Source organism: Muntiacus reevesi, chromosome 2 (assembly GCF_963930625.1).
Source record: "Muntiacus reevesi chromosome 2, mMunRee1.1, whole genome shotgun sequence".
In the NCBI taxonomy this organism is placed as follows: Eukaryota; Metazoa; Chordata; class Mammalia; order Artiodactyla; family Cervidae; genus Muntiacus; species Muntiacus reevesi.
In genome coordinates, this window is record NC_089250.1 from 1,438,026 (window position 1) to 1,457,931 (window position 19,906).

The 19,906-nt window shown below is 39.1% G+C and overlaps 1 protein-coding gene across 4 annotated transcripts in view; it reads left to right on the forward strand.

The window, feature by feature from the left end:
* PLCB1 (phospholipase C beta 1) overlaps window positions 1–19,906 on the forward strand; it is an 830,993-nt gene that overhangs the window by 623,354 nt on the left and 187,733 nt on the right. For all 4 annotated transcript variants that reach the window (XM_065920849.1, XM_065920850.1, XM_065920853.1 and 1 more), the window contains exons 10-11: window positions 4,362–4,508; window positions 19,530–19,687. In XM_065920849.1, coding sequence (XP_065776921.1) covers window positions 4,362–4,508; window positions 19,530–19,687 — 305 coding nt within the window. The remainder of the gene's footprint in view (window positions 1–4,361; window positions 4,509–19,529; window positions 19,688–19,906) is intronic.

A 19,906-nucleotide genomic window follows, 5' to 3' on the forward strand; every position in this document is an offset into this window, starting at 1 on the left:
TTGGGGTGGTGTTTCTGTATACTGGAAGTTTGTGGTTCCACTTTATTGTGTAGTTTGCTCCCTCTGGGTGCAGTTGGACTAGTGGTTTGTCAAGGTTTCCTGGTTAGGGAAGCCTGCATCAGTGTTCTGATGGGTAGAGTTGGATCTCTTCTCTATGGAGTGCAATGTAGTGTGCAGTAGTGAGTTTTGAAGTGTCCATGGGTTTGGTGTCTTTGGACAGCCTGTATTTTAATACTCAGGGCTATGTTCCTGTGTTGCTGGAGGATTAGCTTGGTATGTCTTGCTCCAGAACTTGTTGGTTCTTGGGTGGAGCTTGGTTTCAGTGTAGGTATGGAGGCTTTTAGATGAGCTCTTGTTGATTAATGTCCCCTGGAGTCAGGAGTTTTCTGGTGTTCTCAAGTTTTGAATTTAAGCCTCCTGCCTCTGGTTTTCAGTCTTATTCTTACAGTAGCCTTGAGACTTCTCCATCCATACAGCACAGATGATAAAACATCTAAGTTAATGGTGAAAAGATTCCCCACAGTGAGGGACACCCAGAAAGGTTCGCAGAGTTACATGAAGAAGAGAAAAGGGAGGAGGGAGATAGAGGTGACTAGGAGGAGAAGAGGGTGAATCAAAAGGGGAGAGAGCAATCTAGCCCATAATCAATTCCCTATTTGCTCTCCACAGTCTGGAACACTCAGAGAGGTTCATGGAGTTACATAGAGAAGAGAAGAGGGAGGAAGGAGATAGAGATGACCAGGAGGAGAGGAGGAGCAGTCAAAAGAAGAGAGACAGATCTAGCCAGTAGTCAGTTCCCTGAGTGTTCTCCACAGCCCAGAACACCGACAGAGATTCACAGAGTTAAGTAGAGAAGAGAAGGGGGAGGGAGGAGATAGAGGTGACCTGGGGAGAAAAGGGAGAATCAAAAGGGGAGAGAGCAATCAAGCCAGTAATCATACCCCTAAGTAAAAATGGGTACTAAAGATTAGATTCTTAGAGGTACAATTAATAACAAATACCAGTAAGCAAAGATTAAAAATCTAGAGCAGAGGTTAGACTCTCAAAAATACAATATTAAAAAAAAAAAAAAGAAAATTGCAAAAAATATAAAATCTATATATATGTATGGATTTGCTTTAAAATAGGGTCTTTTTTTCCCAAGGTAATAGTAGGTAATAAAAATGGAAATTAAAGGAGTAATAAAGAACTTAAAAATTAAAAAAGATAATATTAAAAATATATCTAGGAATTTCTCTGGAGCTGTTGAGGGCAGTGAGGGGTCAGTTCAACTTCAGAAAGTTCCTTGTTCCAGCTTATACTTCTTCTCAAGGTCTATAGGCCCCTTCCAATGTAGTCAGTGTTAACTACAGGGTTTTAATCTGTTGCACCTGTCACTTCCAGACCGGTTCCCTCTTCTTTGTTTATTTTGGCTTCCTCTGTTTGTAAGTCTCTTCAGTGTCTAATTTCCACCCTAACACAAGGAGGCTAAGGTGGTCACTTATTTAAGCTCACTTGTTCAGTTGTGCTGTGGGGAGGGAGTAACACTGCAAACAAATATCACTGGTGTGTGTGGGGAGTGCTCACAGTGCCTGGGCCACACTGGGTTTGCCCCAGCTCACGACGTGTGTGCTTTCCCGGTCTACACTGCTCAGGCTCCAGGCTGCTCTATGGGAAACTGTCCAAAGCAGGCTTTGGGTTGCGTGCACTTCCCAGGTCTAAGCTGCTCAGGTTCAGGTTCTCAGGTACTCCACAGTGGCACAGACTCTGATGGGCCTGCAATTTGCCCCCTTCCCAGATCCGAGCAGCTCCAGCAGCTAGGTGCTGGCGAGTGCACTCTCCCAGGTGGTCTGTGCATCTTAATCACCTCCCCCGTCTCCCAGCCACTTGGTTTCCCAGGTACGCTGTGAAAGCACCATCTCATGTGTGCTGTATGTCTCCTCTGGGGAGCTAATCTCTGACTGCGACCCTCCTGGTGGATGTCAACCATCCAAAATCCCAGGAAGACGTGGTTAGCAACTGGGAGCCTGCTCGCAGTTTGGTGGAGGATGCCATCTCCAGGACTGAGATTGCCCCTTGCCTTCTGTCTCTGGCTGTCGCCCACCTGCCTCTCTGCCTCCAGCGGAGGATGAGCCAGTCCACAGCTGGCTAACTCTCCTCTGGTATTTGCTCAGTCCTTTGTTCTGTGAGTGGGCCCAGCAGTGCCTTAGATTTGAGCTTTTCACGGGAAAATTCTCTCTCTCTCTCTCTCTCTTTTTTTTTTTTTTTTCTATCTCTGGCTATCCCATGGTTTTGTGTTGCTATCTCACTTTAGCTCCCTCAGATTGCCCTCAGGGGTTTCAGGCCCAGTTCTTACCCTAAGCAATGCAGCCTGCGCCTCCCTGTTCAGCCCCTGCTCACTGGTGGTGGACGCAAGCGTCTGGGTTACTTCTCCGCTGGGAGTTGCAGTTAGGCATGTAATCTATGGTTTTTGTTTTTCTTTTTTTAATTTTCCTCTCCCAGTTATGATGCCCTCTGAGATTCCAAAACTCCCCACAGACCCGCCAGTGAGAGGGCTTCCTGGTGTTTGGAAACTTCTCCTTCATATCTCCCTCCCCAGGACAGGTCTCCATCCCTAACTTTTTTGTGTCTCTTTTTATCTTTTGCATTTTGTCCTACCTCCTTTTGAAGAGAATGAGCTGCCTTTCTGGGTGCCTGGTGTCCTCTGCCAGCATTCAGAAGTTGTTTTGTGGAAGTTTCTCAGCATTCAGGTGATCTTTTGATGAACTTCTGGGGGAGAACGTGGTCTCCCTGTCCTATTCCTCTGGCATCTTAGGACCGCCCCCCTGCTATCATGTTTTTACCTCTGAGTTTGACATCAGGATGAAGAGAAGGCAAACCATTGGTGAAAGAGTAAATTGCTAGAACTTTTAACAGAAAGCAAATTGGTTATGTATACTAAAAGTCTGAAAAATATGCAGTCTTTGAACCAGCAATTATATTTCAGAGAACTCATTCTGAGGAAAAAGTTTGTAGAAAGATTCAACTACCAGAGTATTCAGTACAATATTATTTATACTAGTGAAAAATGAGGACTTCAAAGATAATGGAATATGATTGAGTCATGTTATAACTCTATATAGTTTATAATACATAAAATATTAATATTATATGGTTATGTTCATAATATATTTTTCAGTTGATATGTACATATACATATATGTATGTATGTATGTGTGTGTGTATATATATATATGTATGTGTATATATATATATATATATATATAGGGTTGCATCTTCATAAAAGAACTATACATACACATGCATACATACATTTCTTCCTCTGGAAGTGTATATACTAGGATTTTAATAGTAATTCTCTCTGAAGGAAGAGTTTGGCATGTTCGGAAAACTTTCAGTTTTCTTCCCTCTCTGCTCATGCCATTTCCTAATTTTTCTTCCATAAACATATACTACTTTTATATTAATACAAAACTTTTTCAACAAGGAAAAATAAATACTGTCCTCTAACATTTGTCAGAAAGATCTTCACTATTCACAAATGCACTGGTGGTTGTGTTTGTTTTGTTTCTTTTGTTGGTTGGTTGGGTTTTGAGGCTTTGATTGTTAAGATTGAAGAAACAAACTATAATGATGAACCAAAATCATGAAGATGGCTCTCTCCGTGTATTGTATAAAAATTGCTTTAGTAACAATAAAGAATTATCTCAATACTTAGTATTAGTCACCTCAGAAAGACTACAATAGCAAAAAAATTCTAAATAGAATCTGAGTAAACTAAAGTGTAAGTCATATTTATTTCATTTAAAATAAAGTCATTCTAAATAAGAAATGTTAAGGACCTTCATTTTTATGAACATTCAGATTTTTATTCCTCAGTTATGGTCATATTTATTTTCTTTTTCAGAGGAAAAAGATTATTATTTGAAAACATTTTCACTTTATTTTAAATAATAAAGCCATGTGTGAATAAGTCTTTTGATTATAAAAGTAACATGTTTCTATGAGAGAACATTGGGAAATGTACCCTTGACTTTACTACCCAGAGATAAACACTAAAAACATTTTGGTGTCCATGCATAGGATTGTAACCAATCTTATATTTTAAAAACAGTTGATCCATGTTTAGATATTTAAATTCTCTGAAAGTCTGTGAGACTCATGTAATTACATTTTTCTCTATTATTTCTGGCATTTGGGGATAAATATAGTAAAGCAGCATGACCCTAGATTACTGTTTATCCTTATCAATTGCAACTGAGGCTAATGTTTTTCATCTTGGATGCTACTAGAGTTTTCTGCAAAATAATAATAATAATATGATATCAGAAACCCATAAAAATAATACATTCACATTCCTCTTAATTCTTCATTTCCTCTAGGACAGATATCAGTGGATGGATTTATGCGCTATCTGAGTGGAGAAGAAAATGGTGTAGTTTCGCCTGAGAAACTGGATTTGAATGAAGATATGTCTCAGCCCCTTTCTCACTATTTCATTAATTCCTCACACAACACCTACCTCACAGGTATGAGTTTATAGTTCTTTGACAATTATTCTAGCCAGTCTCACCGAATGTCACCAACCTCTGCTTTCTGTTGTTCAAAAGTACAGGTGGATTTCCTTTCACTTCCTGACTAGAGGCTCTTCCATGACTAGAGGCTCTTCCCAAAAGTAACAATATCGTTTATTCACATGTCCTTCTTGCCTGGAGATCGCCATGGACAGGGGAGCCTGGCAGGCTACAATCCATGGAGTTGCAAAGAGTTAGACACAACTGAGCAACTAATACTGTAACACACTTCCTATGTTTTCAGCTCATCTAAAATGTATCCATGTCTGATATCTTCAGACCAATGGAATTTTGACGTAACTGAATTCATTCTTACAGTGGACTTCAATCCATTTATTATCTTGTCTAGTTCTCTGGACTGTTTTCATCTACAGAAAAGTTCCAAAACCCTAAATAACTTCAGCTTTAAGGTAAATTAATAATTTTGCTCAAAGTGGACAGGACTTTATTATTGCTGTTGTTTAGCTCCTGAGTTGTGTCTGACTTCTGTAACCCCATGGACTGTATCACAGCCCCTGCTGTCCATGGAATTTCTCAGGCAAGAATGCTGCAGTGGGTTAGTGGGTTACCATTTCCTTCTCCAGGGAATCTTCCTGACCCAGGATCAAACCCACATCTCCTGGTTGGCAGGCAGATTCTTCACCAATGAGCCACCAGGGAAGGGACACGGCTTTAGACATAAACAAATTTCTTGTGAGCAGCAACTTATACTTTGTTGTAAATATTATAATAAAGGAGGAAGAAAGCAACACTGTGTTTGCTAGTCAGTTCAGTTCAGTCGCTCAGTCGTGTCCGACTCTTGGCGACGCCATGAATCACAGCACGCCAGGTCTCCCTGTCCATCACCAACTCCTGGAGTCTACTCAGACTCATGTCCATTGAGTCGGTGATGCCATCCAGCCATCTCATCCTCTGTCATTCCCTTCACCTCCTGCCCCCAATCCCTCCCAGCATCAGGATCTTTTCCAATGAGTCAACTCTTCGCATGAGGTGGCCAAAGTACTTTCCTCACTTCCCCTAAATTGAGGATTGTCAATTTATTAGATTGACAATCTAGTTTTTAGTAGATTGTTAAATAGAAAAAAATATTAAAACATATATATATTATCTCTACATAGTTTAGAATTAAAAGTTTAATAAATACCAATTTCTATAAGCTAAAAATGTTTTTATAATCATATATTTCTTGTAGAATACTCTCTGATTACTAGCTTTGGAAAGATTGTGAGAAAAAAGACCTAGTGGTTAAAAAAAAAAAAACTTTTAAAAACCTTATCATGCTTTTGCTTCACACAATCCATTATCCAAATGAATATAGGATAGTAAGACCATAAGACCCATAATGCAAACAAAGTAAAGTCTGGGGTCTCATTTGGTATCTGTAAGTGGTAGCCGCTCGCCATGCCTTAGGGGTGGTTCTGGTGCACTTATGCCTTATTGCCTGGGGGCATGTGGTTTGTGTAGCAAGACAGATCAGCAATGCCATGCGCATAATGGCAGTGAGATCCAGGCACTAAATATGTGTGGGGTTTTCACAGGGTTCAGCCATCTGACAAATAAGCAGTTCTTTCTTCTAAATTCCTTAAAGAAATCCATTCCTGTAGACATAAATGTATGTTGTGCTGGCATCAAATCCAGCATTGGCCTGATAGTCCATACTTGGTGAAAATAGCTTAGAGTAGAAATGCCTCTTAGATATGTGGCCGCTGAACAGCTGGAATGGGGCCTCTCAGGATGGTTCTATATGATCCTAGACCATCTAGTCAGAATCATACGCTGAGTTCTACCATCAGTTGAAATGGAACAACATGATTTTCTTGAAAACTGGATGGCTCTCAGACTACTTGTGGCCTGTTTTGTTTCAACCGCATTACCTACCTAGAGAGACTCATGGTATGAAACTAATGAGATTCATGTTTGGCTCATCATAAACCCATTCTGGTCATCTCGTCTTGTATAACCAATCACATGAAAACTCATGGGCATAAAAGAGCCACCATTTTATTTTGGTCCATATTCTATAGGTCAAGAACTCAGACAAGGCACAGAGCAGATGGTTTGTTTCTGTTCTCGGTCGTCTTGGGCTCCAGCTGGGAAGCCAATGCCCAGGTGATGCAAACACCTTGGTTGTGGGAATCATCTGGAAGCTTCTCCACAAGTATGTCTGGCACTTGGGTTAGTGACACAATAGCTGGGCTCAGTTAGAACTGATGACCTAATTGCCTGTAAGGCCTCCCGTGTGGCTTGGACTTCCTCAGGTTAGGTGGGCATCTTACATGGCAGCTATAGCTGCCAAAACAAGTGTTCCAAAGAACATGGAGGAACTTAATGGCCTTTGTGCACTTAGCCTCTGAAGTTCCATACTGTCACTGCTTTATTTGTCAAAAAAGTCACAACCGTACCCAGTTTCGAGGTAGGGGGTGTAGACCACAGCCCTCAATGGGAGGAATGTTAGAATATTTTTAGTCTTCTTTTAAAATTACTACAGGTTTAATAGCTTCAAGAAGAGAGTCGCCACTTAGCCCACTTTCTTGAATTCAGTTTCCTAGGCTTATTATAAAAGTTTCACAGCTCCCACTCAAATTATTAAGATTTTGTAAAGGATTTTTTCCCGTTTCAGAGATCCTTAATCTTATTTGGTGCCATTGATGTATATGGCACTCTGGTGAAGCCTATGAACCCTTCTAAGGATGTTAAATGCATAAAATAATGTATGTAAAATTAAAGAGGAAATAAACTCCATTGAAATATTTTTATCAAATATTAAAAAACAAATTTGTGATACAACTGTGTATATTTTATTAACACAGTTTAAATCATATATATTTTATTAACATAATTTTTAAGACTCATAAATAAGACATGTGGTATTTGTAACAATTGAAATATGATATGAAAATGTCTGTGATTTCTAGTAGTTACAAAGTCACAGTCCCACTAATACTACAGTGATTTGTGACCTATATTCATAACTGAAGAGAATGTTAAATTGCACATGGTGGTTTGAGTTGAAGATGTGATCATTTTTCTCATCTAAGTTTGAGGAGGTCTATAGAAGCTGAAGAATTGGCCTGCAGTGCAGGAGACCCTGGTTTGATTTCTGGGACGGGAAGATCCCCTGGAGAAGGGACAGGCTGCCCACTTCAGTATTCTTGGGCTTACCTGGTGGCTCAGACAGTAAAGAATCCACCTGCAAAGCGGGAGACCTGGGTTCAGTCCCTGGGTTGGGAACTTCCCCTGGAGAAGGGAAAGGCTCTACCCACTCCAGTATTCTGGCCTAGAGAATTCCATGGACTCTATAGTCCATGGGATCACAAAGAGTCCGACGCAACTGACTGACTTTCACTTTCACTTTGATGGAAGCTCAAGTTAAGAGTCTAGATCTTTGACTTAATAGGATACTAAGAAATGTAACTGTGAAGACTTGGACACATGATTGAATCTTGCATTCTTCATATACTTAGGACCACAAAACTCATAAAAATGTATGTTCAGGTGAATTCTAGACGTTGTTTCATCTAGAAGTCACAATATGCAGTAATTTTACAAAGAGTTCCTTTTAAGTCCAAAAATGAATATATTTACATCCATTAGTATCTATGCTGTTGCTGCTGCTAAGTCACTTCAGTCGTGTCCGACTCTGTGCGACCCCAGAGAGGGCAGCCCACCAAGCTCCTCCATCCCTGGGATTCTCCAGGCAAGAATACTGGAGTGGTTTGCCATTTCTTTCTCCAATGCATGCATGCATGCTAAGTCACTTCAGTCGTGTCCGACTCTGCGTGACCCCGTGGAATGCAGCCCATCAGGCTCCTCTGTCCACAGGATTCTCCAGGCAAGAGTACTGGAGTGGGTTGCCATTTCCTTCTCTGATTAGTATCTATATTATTTGCCATATAATAAAAGAGACAATGGTGCCAAAATAATTGAGTCTCAAGTTTGACTGGGTGTGTGTGTGTGTATATAGATATCATTATGGACTTAAAGTTTTCAGAGTTTATGTAGATTCACTCAACCACAGCCTCTATTCTCCTTTTGATGTCATATTGTCTCAGCTGTGGTCAGTGGGAGCATTTTATGTTGGCTGCTCTCTCTTCTTAACATGACCCATTGATCTTTGAAAATGTCCTTATTTTCTGGCACATAGAGATCTTGCAGACTCACCTTGTTCCTTCCTGCACCATGCATGGAATCAGACTTTTCCCTCAATGAGCCCTTGTTGCTTTTAGTGTGAAAAATATGTGCATGAGTAACAACAATTTGAACCCTGTGCTAGGGAATGTTGTTTCTGGACCATTTCATTGAACAAAGCAAGAAAAGAGACTTTTTGTTTTCTTGTGAAGGCACAAGAGTTCACTTAATGATTTCTATTCCTTCCAATTTAAATTTTTGATTCTATAGCTGTGCTTCCTTTATCAGTCTTGATACCTTGCAAATTATGCATAATCACTCATTTGCTTTACTGGCAACACAATAATAACAGTAAGAAAATTGTTCGATATCAATGCAAACAATAAAACTACAAAATACTGTTAAATTTTTCTCAGCAGCTCTGTTTTTTTAATTGCTTTTTGCTAAGTATTTTTAATCCAATTAATTTCTTCATTTGCCCTCCCTCTGATTAACTTGTTTAAGTACATATGCGGTAAAGAACTTGGCTCCTTTGTGTCAGTTGGGTTTGGGATGTTAGCATATTAATGACCAATAGTTTTCAGAAAGTGAGTCATCTACTAAAAAAGTGAAGGGTTCACTATTTTTCATTGAAGAAAGAACTCCAATAGCTATCTCCAAATTTCTGAACAATGATTTCATATCAACACCATCTGATATACATGATTTCTGACCAAGTATACCAACTCTCCCCAATTTTTAAATTTCTAGTAGTATTAGAATTCACATATTTTTAAACATTCAATTTTTAAAACTGTTACCTATGTTAGATCATGTTCTGATCTTTAAGGTTATTTTTAAACTTATCTTCTTCACTTTTCAGAGCCATGTATTGTCATATCAAAGTTTGCATTATGTAAATTTCCATGCTTAGAACATTACTTTGTCCCAATACCAGTCAAAATTTCTTATTTTCCTGCTGAGGAATTAAAGAGAATTCCATATTATTAATTTTAAAAATGACATATAAATTCTAATATAGGATCTTGAGATTTTCACTGAAATTCTCTTTTGAGGTAAAATTTGGTTTTACTTTGTATGATATTCATATGATATTATTAGTGTCCTTGTTTTAAATATAGATAAACCTCATGTAGACTCATCTTTCAGAGATCTTTGGGTAAATATGAACATCTGTAATATAGAAATTCAAACTTCCAAAAGCCAATCATGAATATTATAAAATTTAAATAACATCATAGAATCCAGTTAAATGTTAATATCAGTATCTAGAAAATGAGTTAGATTTTATACTTTACAAGCAATTCCTGAACAAGTAGAAACATTTTCTATAGAAACGTTATTTCATAGAAGCTATATTTGGTGGAAAAAGAAAAGTTTTTCTATTCAAATGAGCCTTTAAAATGCTGGGCACAAAGAAAGATTGGCACCTACTGCAGTATGTTTCAAATACTGGAAAAAGACTTACAGAGACACTCTCACTAAGGTTAAGATCAATCCTACCCCCCAGTCATGACCACACTACTTATTTCCTTGGAGCATTTTAAGAACTGATCTCCTTGGAGTATTTCCTGAGAAATGCCAGTCTAAGTTCAAAGGAGAATTTCAATATTTCAAATGTTTTCTTTTGAGCATTTAAAGGGACTATAAAAATTAAATATACAGTATAAAACCAATCCATTTAGCAGTGCATTATTATTATTATGTTGTCTATTTCCCTGCTCATTATTGCCCCTTTGTTGACTATCAAGGCACCCAGAAGGAAAAATAAAATTAGATCCCTGAGAGAAATACACGCACAGAATAAGTAGATTTTTAATTACAATGGTCATTTTCTAGGGTTTTGGATAGACTTGGCAGTACATCAGGTAGTGACTATGGTTTAAATTATTGTTTTTCCTTGAGGAATCTACCCTTATGACTCAAAACAAGATTGTCTCAGGACTGAACAGTGTCCATTCATTTCAACCTAAAATTTTTCAGCTCTAAGTAAATCTCTCCATACTCCAAACAGTTTGGGAGATGTTGCTGTTCAGTTGCTAAGTCATATCTGACTTTTTGAGACACCATGGGCTGCAGCACCCGAGATTTCCTTGTCCTTCACTATCACCCTGAATTTGCTCAAACTCATGTCCTTTGAGTCGATGATGCCATCCAACCATCTCATCCTGTCGCCCCCTTCTCCTCCTGCCCTCAATCTTTCCCAGTATCAGAATCCTTCTCAGTGAGTCAGCTCTTTGCCCAGTTGGCCAAAGTATTGGAGCTTCAGCTTCAGCATCAGTCCTTTCAATGAATATTCAGGGTTGATTTCCTTTAGGATTGACTGGTTGGATCTCCTTGCAGTCCAACGGACTCTTGAGTCTTCACCAGCGCCACAGTTCAAAAGCATCAATTTTTTCGTGCTCAACCTTCTTTATGGTCCAGCTCTCACATCCATACATAACTACTGGAAGAACTGTAGCTTTGACTATATGAACCTTTGTTGGCAACATGATGTCTCTGCTTTTTAATACACTGTCTATATTAATCATAACTTTACTTCTAAGAAGCAAGCATCTTTTCATTTCATGGCTGCAGTCACTGTGCACAGTAATTTTGAAGCCCAAGAAAATTAAGTCTGTCACTGTTTCCACTTTATCCCCATCTATTTGCTATAAAGTGATGGGGCCAGATGCCATGAACTTAATTTTTGGAATGTTGAATTTCAAGCCAACTTTTTCACTGTCCTCTTTCACCCTCATCAAGAGGCTCTTTAGTTCCTCTTCACTTTCTACCATTAGAGTGGTATCATCTGCATATCTGAGGTTATTGATATTTCTCCCAGTAATCTTGATTCCAGCTTGTGGGAGATAATGACTCCATATACTCAGGAAAAGCAAAGTGATGTTATCTCTGAATAATTAACATATTTATTCAGCTTAGGAAGTAAAGCATTACACTGGAGGTTTTAGCTATCACTCTAATGAATTAAACTATCTGATTATTCAACTCCTAAGATGTATGTTCTTGACTGCAGAAAAGCTCTAAAAATATACCTGTACCCTTTAAGGTAGTTTCACTCTGGTTAGGATCAGTCATTCCAACCTCGGTTGGTTGTCAGTCACTACCAACCCTGGCTTACTGTCACTCCCTCTCTTCATCTCTTCTACCCATTTAGTCCTTGGCATATGCAACCTTTCATAATTTATTTTTTGTTTAAAGAACACATATGTCAATTGAAAAAATGCACAAGATGGAAGTTGTGAATTAAGTTTTATTGGGGGCAAAATCAGGATGATAGCCTGGGAAACAACATTTCAGGTAGCTCTGAGAAATTGCTCCAAAGAGAGAGGGAAGATAGTTTTATTTATAATTTTAGGGAAGAGGGGTATGTGTGGTCAGAGGCTTATAGAGGCTTTGACAGAGGGTTGCTGCTAGTCACGAGGAGCTGATGTCACTGTTAGACATTTTAGTGCTTTTCTAGGGATGAGAAGATGCAACAATTGGGCTCATAAGATCTTCTCCTAAAGATATCTAACTATCTGAAGACCAGTTCTGCCAGTTTTTCCCCAGAGCATAGAGTCATCTCCACCCTGGACTCCTTTCAGTGTGTATTGAAAGTCTACAGTGACTAGTAACCTAATTCTTGTAGAGGCAGATGACAAGTGCCAATTTTTTGTTAGCGCACAGACCAATGAAAGTTGTGGTAGAATGTAAACAGTTGAGCTTACCAAATAAACAGACCAAGTTTAATTTTGTCTGTAAGTAAATGAACTCTTCTAAACTAACTTCTTCATTTAGAAAATGAAAGGAAGTTGAAACAGCCAGTATGTTTTGGGCTATGAGTGTGTGCATGTGTGCCAAGTCACTTCGGTCATGTCTGACTCTTCATGACCTGATGGGCCGAGGCTCACCTGTCCATCCCATGGGATTCTCCAGCCAACATTACATGCCCTCCTCCAAGGGATCTTCCCAACCCAGGGATGGAACCCATGTCTCTTATGTCTCCTACGCTGGCTGACGGGCTCTTTACCGCTGGTGCCACCTGGTTACATAAAAGGAAACTATTACTCAGTGGTTTAAACATTAAGGAATTTATTACCTCACACAACAAGAAGTCCAGAAGCAGAGTGATTGAGGGTTGATTAAATCCGGAATTGTTGGTGTCATAAGAGACCCATGCTGTCCATCTTTTTGCTCCTCTTACAGTTTCAATATGGCTGGGCACCCTGGGCATCGCCTCCTAAGAAATAAGCTCCATGTGTGGCCCAGGGATATCTCTGTCTTGTGGCTCTTTGTGTGAGTGAGGTTCCCCACTCCCCACCCAGTAGACTTTCCTTTATTCCCTATTGGATGCAGACCAGAGTTACACCATATAGCAATGACCTACAAATAGCTTTAGCAGGGACCACAGAACAACTGTGACTGGCTGAGAAGAATTAAGATATACCCCAGACCTGGGAAGGAGACCCTAAAGCTTTTCAGAACCTAAACAGGCCATTCTGTTGGCAAGGAAAGAGAAAGAAATGACAACCATAAGTGTGATAGTGGGGTGAGGGTTTGAATTCCCTGACACATAAGAACGTTCTCCTTTCTTTATACATACTTACCTCCCTGCCTAGATGGAAAGGGTTAAGGAAGATGTCTTGTGTCATTTTTGTATCCTAAGCCACCAGTATTTGCCTCCCATGGAGAATGTTTGAGAATGTGCATAGACCCTAGTGGTGAGGCTTCTATAATCAATAAGGCATATGCCTAAAGTTGTTTTCCCACTTGCCTAAGCCATCCCATGGCAATTGGATCTATTTCAAGAGAGCTTCATGGTGCATGGTGATAAACCATAATGGAAAAGAATTTTTAAAAGTATATACACACGCATTGTGTGTGTGTGTGTGTGTGTGTGTGTGTGTGTGTGTATAACTGAATCACTTTGCTGTACCATTAACATGGCATGATAAATCAATTATGCTTCAATTTAAGTATAAGTTGGCAGACAGGTAATATGGAAGAGAGAGATCAGATCAAACCAATGGTCCTAGAGATGGTCAGGATGAACAACACATCCTCTGTATTTTGAATAGTTTTCTCAATTGTAGCTGTTGGTTTCACAGAATGTAAAGCAAGGAGAAATGGTCCCATCTCCATTTTTTGAAGGAGACAGTGTTTATTGAAGAAAGCCAGTGAATTAACAAATGCATCACATTCTATAACCTTCTTTCCCTGAGGTTGAAGAGAAGACAATAAATAATAGTAAATATAAATATAGGTAATCAATCATCATAGTCCCCAAGATGAGAAATTTTTCAGAAGACTGCATTAATAGAGGAATTGTCATTTTCAATTTTCTGGTCTCTTCCATCTATGGATGCCTTGGATAATCTGAGACAAAGCTCAAGTGAATGGAACCAGCTGCCTGAAATGCAGTCAAGTAAGAAGTTGCAGAGCTATGACTCTGGGCGGTATTATAAATTAATCTGAGATAGAGTTTCAGCTCCAAAGTTCAATCATAGGCTTGGAATGTACTCCAAAATGTGTTCACAGCCAGGCAGAGATGATGTCAGATACTAGTTTCAGAAACAACAAGGGTTGAGTGACTCATGACATATCATTAATCCCAACCCACAGCAATCCCCTGGCTCCAGAGGTCTATTTATTGGATCTAGTCAAATGAAAATATAATGAGTGGATGGAATATAACAATGAGGAGTTAGAAATTTTAGAGAAGAGCAATAAACCAGCTTTGAGGCTTTAAGCAGAAATGGAGTAGTGGAGAATATCAGTAATAATTTATATATTTGGAAAAAAGCTCCATAAATGAAGGAAAACACAGAGAACCAAATATGCATTCCAAGCAATAAGACAATTATGGATAAATGTATGGTTTTTAATGCCTTTTTTGAGAGATTTCCATTTCTAATACAGATTGTTCATTTTGAGAATGAACCAAACTACTGTAGAGAAATTTTGGGAGTCTTAGATATTGAACAGGAAACACCACACAGACACACACACTCACACACAAGCAAATACATATACACTCCGCGCCTTCCCTTTCTTTGTTTTGATTTGTTTTTCTTTTCAGAATCTTTCCATCTCACAAACTCAATTCCTTGCCTTACCATGTCTTTCAAAATATTAACTAATCAACGTTCAAGAAGTATATAAAATCCCTTCTATTTGAATGATAAAAAATATATATGCAGCAAGAAAATCCAAAAAAAAACTGTTTTGGAAACATTTTGAATCTTTTATGACAAACACTTCGCTGTGGGTTAAGTAATATATACCTTCAGTGTAAAACCATGCAACTCAGATTGGAATTTGAACCCACAGTCTCTTAACTGAGATCACACACCTGGTCTCAAGACTTAATGAAGTTCCGGTTCTTAATGTCTCATTGTAGAAAGTATTCAGTGAGAGATAAAGTGATAGGTAAGAAGTGGACTTATTTAGAGAGAATTACACTCCACAGACAGAGTGTAGACCATCTCAGAAGGCAAGAGCAGCCCTAAAATGTAGTATGGTTAATTTTTATGGGCTGGGTAATTTCATGGGCGAATGAGTGGTAAGATTATTCCAACTATTTGGGAGAAAGGGCAGAGATTTCCAGAAATTGGGCCACTGCCCAATTTTTTGTCTTTGATGGTTGGCCTTGGATTATATCATGCAAAATGCCAGGCTGGATGAAGTACAAGCTGGAATCAAGATTGTGGAGAGAAATATCAACAACCTCAAATATGCAGATGACGACATGCCTATGGCAGAAAGGGGAAAGGAACTAAAGAACCTCTTAATGAAAGTGAAAGAAGAGAGTGAAAAACCTGGCTTAAAACTCAACATTCAAAAAAAGAAGATCATAGCATCTGGTCCCATAACTTCATGGCAAGTAGATGGGGAAACAATGGAAACAGTGAGAGACTTTATTTTCTTTGGCTCCAAAATTACTGTGGATGGTTACTGCAGCCATGAAATGAAAAGACACTTGCTCCTTGGAAGAAAAGCTATGACAAACCTAGACACATGGACTTCTCTGGTGGCCCAATGGTTAGGAATTGGCCTGCCAATGCAGGGGACATGGGTTTGATCCTTGGTCCAGGAGGATCCCACATGCCATGGAGCAACCAAGCCCCAACTACCAAACTCATTCTCTAGAGCCCATGCTCAGCAACAAGACAACCAATGTGAAGACTGTGCACCGCAACTAGAGAATAGCCCCCCTCACCACAACTAAAGAAAGCCAACATACAGTATCGAAGACCCACACAGCCAAAAATAAATGAATAAATAAAGCAGAGGCATAACTTTTCCAACAAAGGTCTGTATAGTTCAAGCTATTATTTTTCAAGTAGTCATGTAAGGATGTGAAAGTTGGACCATAGATAAGGCTGGATGCCAAAGAATTGATGCTTTTGAGCTATGGTGTTGGAGAAGACTCTTTTGAGAGTCCCTTGGACTGCAAGGATATCCTAAAGAAAATCAATCTTGGATATTCATTGGAAGGACTCATGCTGAAACTCCAATACTTTGACCACCTGATATAAGGAGCTGACTGATTGGAAAAAACACTGATGCTGGGAAAGATTGAAGACTGGATGAGAAGGTGACCACAGAGGACAAGATGGTTAGATGGCGTCACCAGCTGAAGGGACATGGGTTTGAGCAAACTCCAGGAGATGGTGAAGGACAAAGAAACCTGGAGTGCTGCAGTCCATGGGGTCACAAGTAGTCGGACATGACTGAGTGACTGGACAACTACTTGGAGCTGTCATGGTGCCCGTGGGTGTGTCATTTAACTTGTTGATGTGTCACAATGAGTGGACTCTGAGGTCTGAGGTAGAGTGGAAGTAGACTTGTTTACCATCTTGGACGTGAACTGGTTCTAATAGTTTATGTCATGTCCTTGGGCTATGTCATTCTTCTAAGGGTTGTTTCCTACCAGCAGCTTCCTTAACGAAGTTAGTAACACTTAACAAAACATTAATGAAATTCCACATTATCTAGCAGTATTGGATATAGTCAGTAATGTACTTAATATCCTAGGTAGTACACAAGAAAATCTGCTCTACTCTTGAATAGCTGTGCAATTGTCTGCAGGGGCTAGCATTTTTAATGAGTTAACCTGGTTAATTATTTGAATTCTTTGCTTCTTTAGCTAAAGTTCAGTTCAGTCGCTCAGTCGTGTCCAACTCTTTGCGACCCCATGAATTGCAACACGCCAGGCCGCCCTGTCCATCACCAACTCCCGGAGTCTACCCAAACCCATGCCCATCGAGTTGGTGATGCCATCCAGCCATCTCATCCTCTGTCGTCCCCTTCTCCTCTTGCCCCCAATCCCTCCCAGCATCAGGGTCTTTTCCAAGGAGTCAACTCTTCTCATGAGGTGGCCAAAGTACTGGAGTTTCAGCTTCAGCATCAGTCCTTCCAATGAACACCCAGGACTGATCTCCTTTAGGATGGGCTGGTTGGATCTCCTTGCAGTCCAAGGGACTCTCAAGAGTCTTCTCCAACACCACAGTTCAAAAGCATCAAATCTTCGGTGCTCAGCTTTCTTCACAGTCCAACTCTCACATCCATACATGACCACTGGAAAAACCATAGCCTTGACCAGACAGACCTTTGTTGGCAAAGTAATGACTCTGCTTTTCAATATGCTGTCTAGGTTGGTCATAACTTTCCTTAGCTAAAGTAACCCTCCCTTAAGAATAACATATAAATGACCATCATTTCTCCTTCACTCCCACTCTCCCTTTTTCATTTATGCAGCAAAGACCTTTATTACAACAAACTTTGAGGTTATTATAAATGGCAAATTAATTATCTAGCATCAGAAACTTTCTAGCTTATTTTGTCAGCATTTCTGCTTTTGCAAATATTTGTGTATTTAAAATGCCCTATTTTTTCCAGTAAAGAAAAGTGATTTTGCAAACCTACTTAATCAGCCTTTCTATGCATTTACTAGGGCTCTAGAGAACCAAAAAATGTCACCCTGTTGCTATGCTGATACTGGATGCTGTGAGATGCATATAAAACTAAAATTAAGCCAATAGGTTTAATCCCATTTTCTCTGTCCTGTGTGTCTCCACTGAGCAGATCTTGTCCATTTCAAAATCATTTTGACAGTTTTCATTGATATATCAGTTTTAAATGACTGCTGAAAAAAATGGAGGCTTACAGAATATAACTCACAGGAGATCTTTAATGTGGAAAGCCAAAAACTTCCATTTGTGTGTTGATGGTAGTGGGCTTGTTTCAAAACTTATTATTAATCTTTAAAAAAATTTATCAAGGAAATTTCCTGGCAATCCAATGGTTAGGACTTGGAGCTGTAACTGCCATGAACTGAGTTCAAGGCCTGGTCAGTGAACCAAGATCCTGCAATCTGCAAGGTGCAACCATAAATAAATAGATAATTTATCAAGAAATTACAACCTGCCATTGACTTCTTAAGTGAAACAGAAGTAGTTTGGCTTCTACTCCTGCCCACAGATTTCTCAAGTGCTTGTTGACTACAATTCATATCATTTTACTAGAGAATTTCAGTTCTGCTCCCAAGGGTTTTCTCTACAGTCTCTGTTTAGAGTTTTATAATTTTAGCCCATACAGTTAGGAGCCTGATTGATTGTGTGTGTGTGTGTGTGTGTGTGTGTGTGTGTGTGTGTGTGTGTGTGTGTGTGTGTTCGTATATGATATAATAGGAATCCAACTTCACTATTTTCCATATGGCAATTCAGCTGTCCTAGCACCACTACTTAAAAAGATGATTTTCTGCAGTGAATTGTTTTAGAAACCTAGATGTCAGTCAGTTTAACATAATTGTGAGGGCTTATCTCTGGAGTCTCAATTTTATTCCATTGACCTATGTGTCTAATCTTATGACAGTACCACTCTGCCTTGATCACTGGAGTTTGTTGTTAAGTTTGAAGCTGGGAAGTCTTCCAACTTTGTCCTTATTTTTTACAATCATTTTTGCTATTCTGGGTCCTTTAAATTTCCTTATGAATTTTGGGATCAATTTGTACAAAAAAGACAGATATGATTTTTATGGGAGTTGTATTTGTAAATCAACTTGAGAAGTAGTGCCACCATAACAATTTTAAATCTTCTGCTCCAGTAACATGGGATGTCTTTCCATTTAACTAGATCTTGTTTAATTTTGTTAAACAGTCTCTTATAATTATTAGAGTACAAATTTTACACTTCATTTGCCAAATTTAAGTTTATTTCTACAAAGTTATTTCCATTTTGCAAAGATAATGTTTAGCTATGCTAAGTGTTTGTGCCTTGGACAAAAATGACAGAAGGTTTGACTTGTGTAATACAATAGCCTGTTAACAATACTTCTTCATAGAGAGGGTCAGAATGACAAGACTGAGTTTTGAAGTTATAATCCTGATCTTCCACTTACCAGCTCTAGGAACTTGGACAAATAAAATGTTCTATGCTATTTTTATTATCTGAAAATAGGCATTTAGTAACAAACAGAGTTACATTAGGCAGATTTTTGTGAAGATTGAATGAATTGAATTATATATATGAATATGAATTGAATATATGAATTGAATTATATATGGTAATATATATAAAGTTCAAAGAATTATAACTGGCACATGGTTAACAGTTAATAAACATGAGTTGCTGTTATTGTTACATATCCTTCTAATCTCTCTTCTCCAAACCACTGCTAGGGGGCCGTATTTCCATTAGGGATTATGTTACTACCTTCTGGTGTGTTGAGACAGAAGAAAGGCTGAGAACTACTCAAGGTCTTGAGCTCTTTGTTTTCCCACTGTTGAAGATCTCTTCTAGGAAACCATCAGTGTGTTCCTCACTTTGTGAGAGTCTGAGGTTCATTTTGTTGACATTTTACAGCTGGCCAGCTGGCTGGAAACTCCTCTGTTGAGATGTATCGCCAAGTGCTCCTGTCTGGTTGTCGCTGCGTGGAGCTGGACTGCTGGAAGGGACGAACTGCAGAAGAGGAGCCAGTCATCACCCATGGGTTCACCATGACCACAGAAATATCCTTCAAGGTAGAGTGAATGAATATTACTAAGAGAAGAAGCTAGTGACACCTGACCCCCTTTTTGGGTAAAACCTGCTTTAGCAGGTTTAGCAGTATAAGGGTCACAGTTAAGTTCATAGGTTTATTTAAAATAATTAAAAGTAATCACATTTGCCATTTCTGAGGCTAAAAACTTAGCAGTTTTTACATGAGTGATTGGCATCAGGTGAACTGATCACCAGAATCT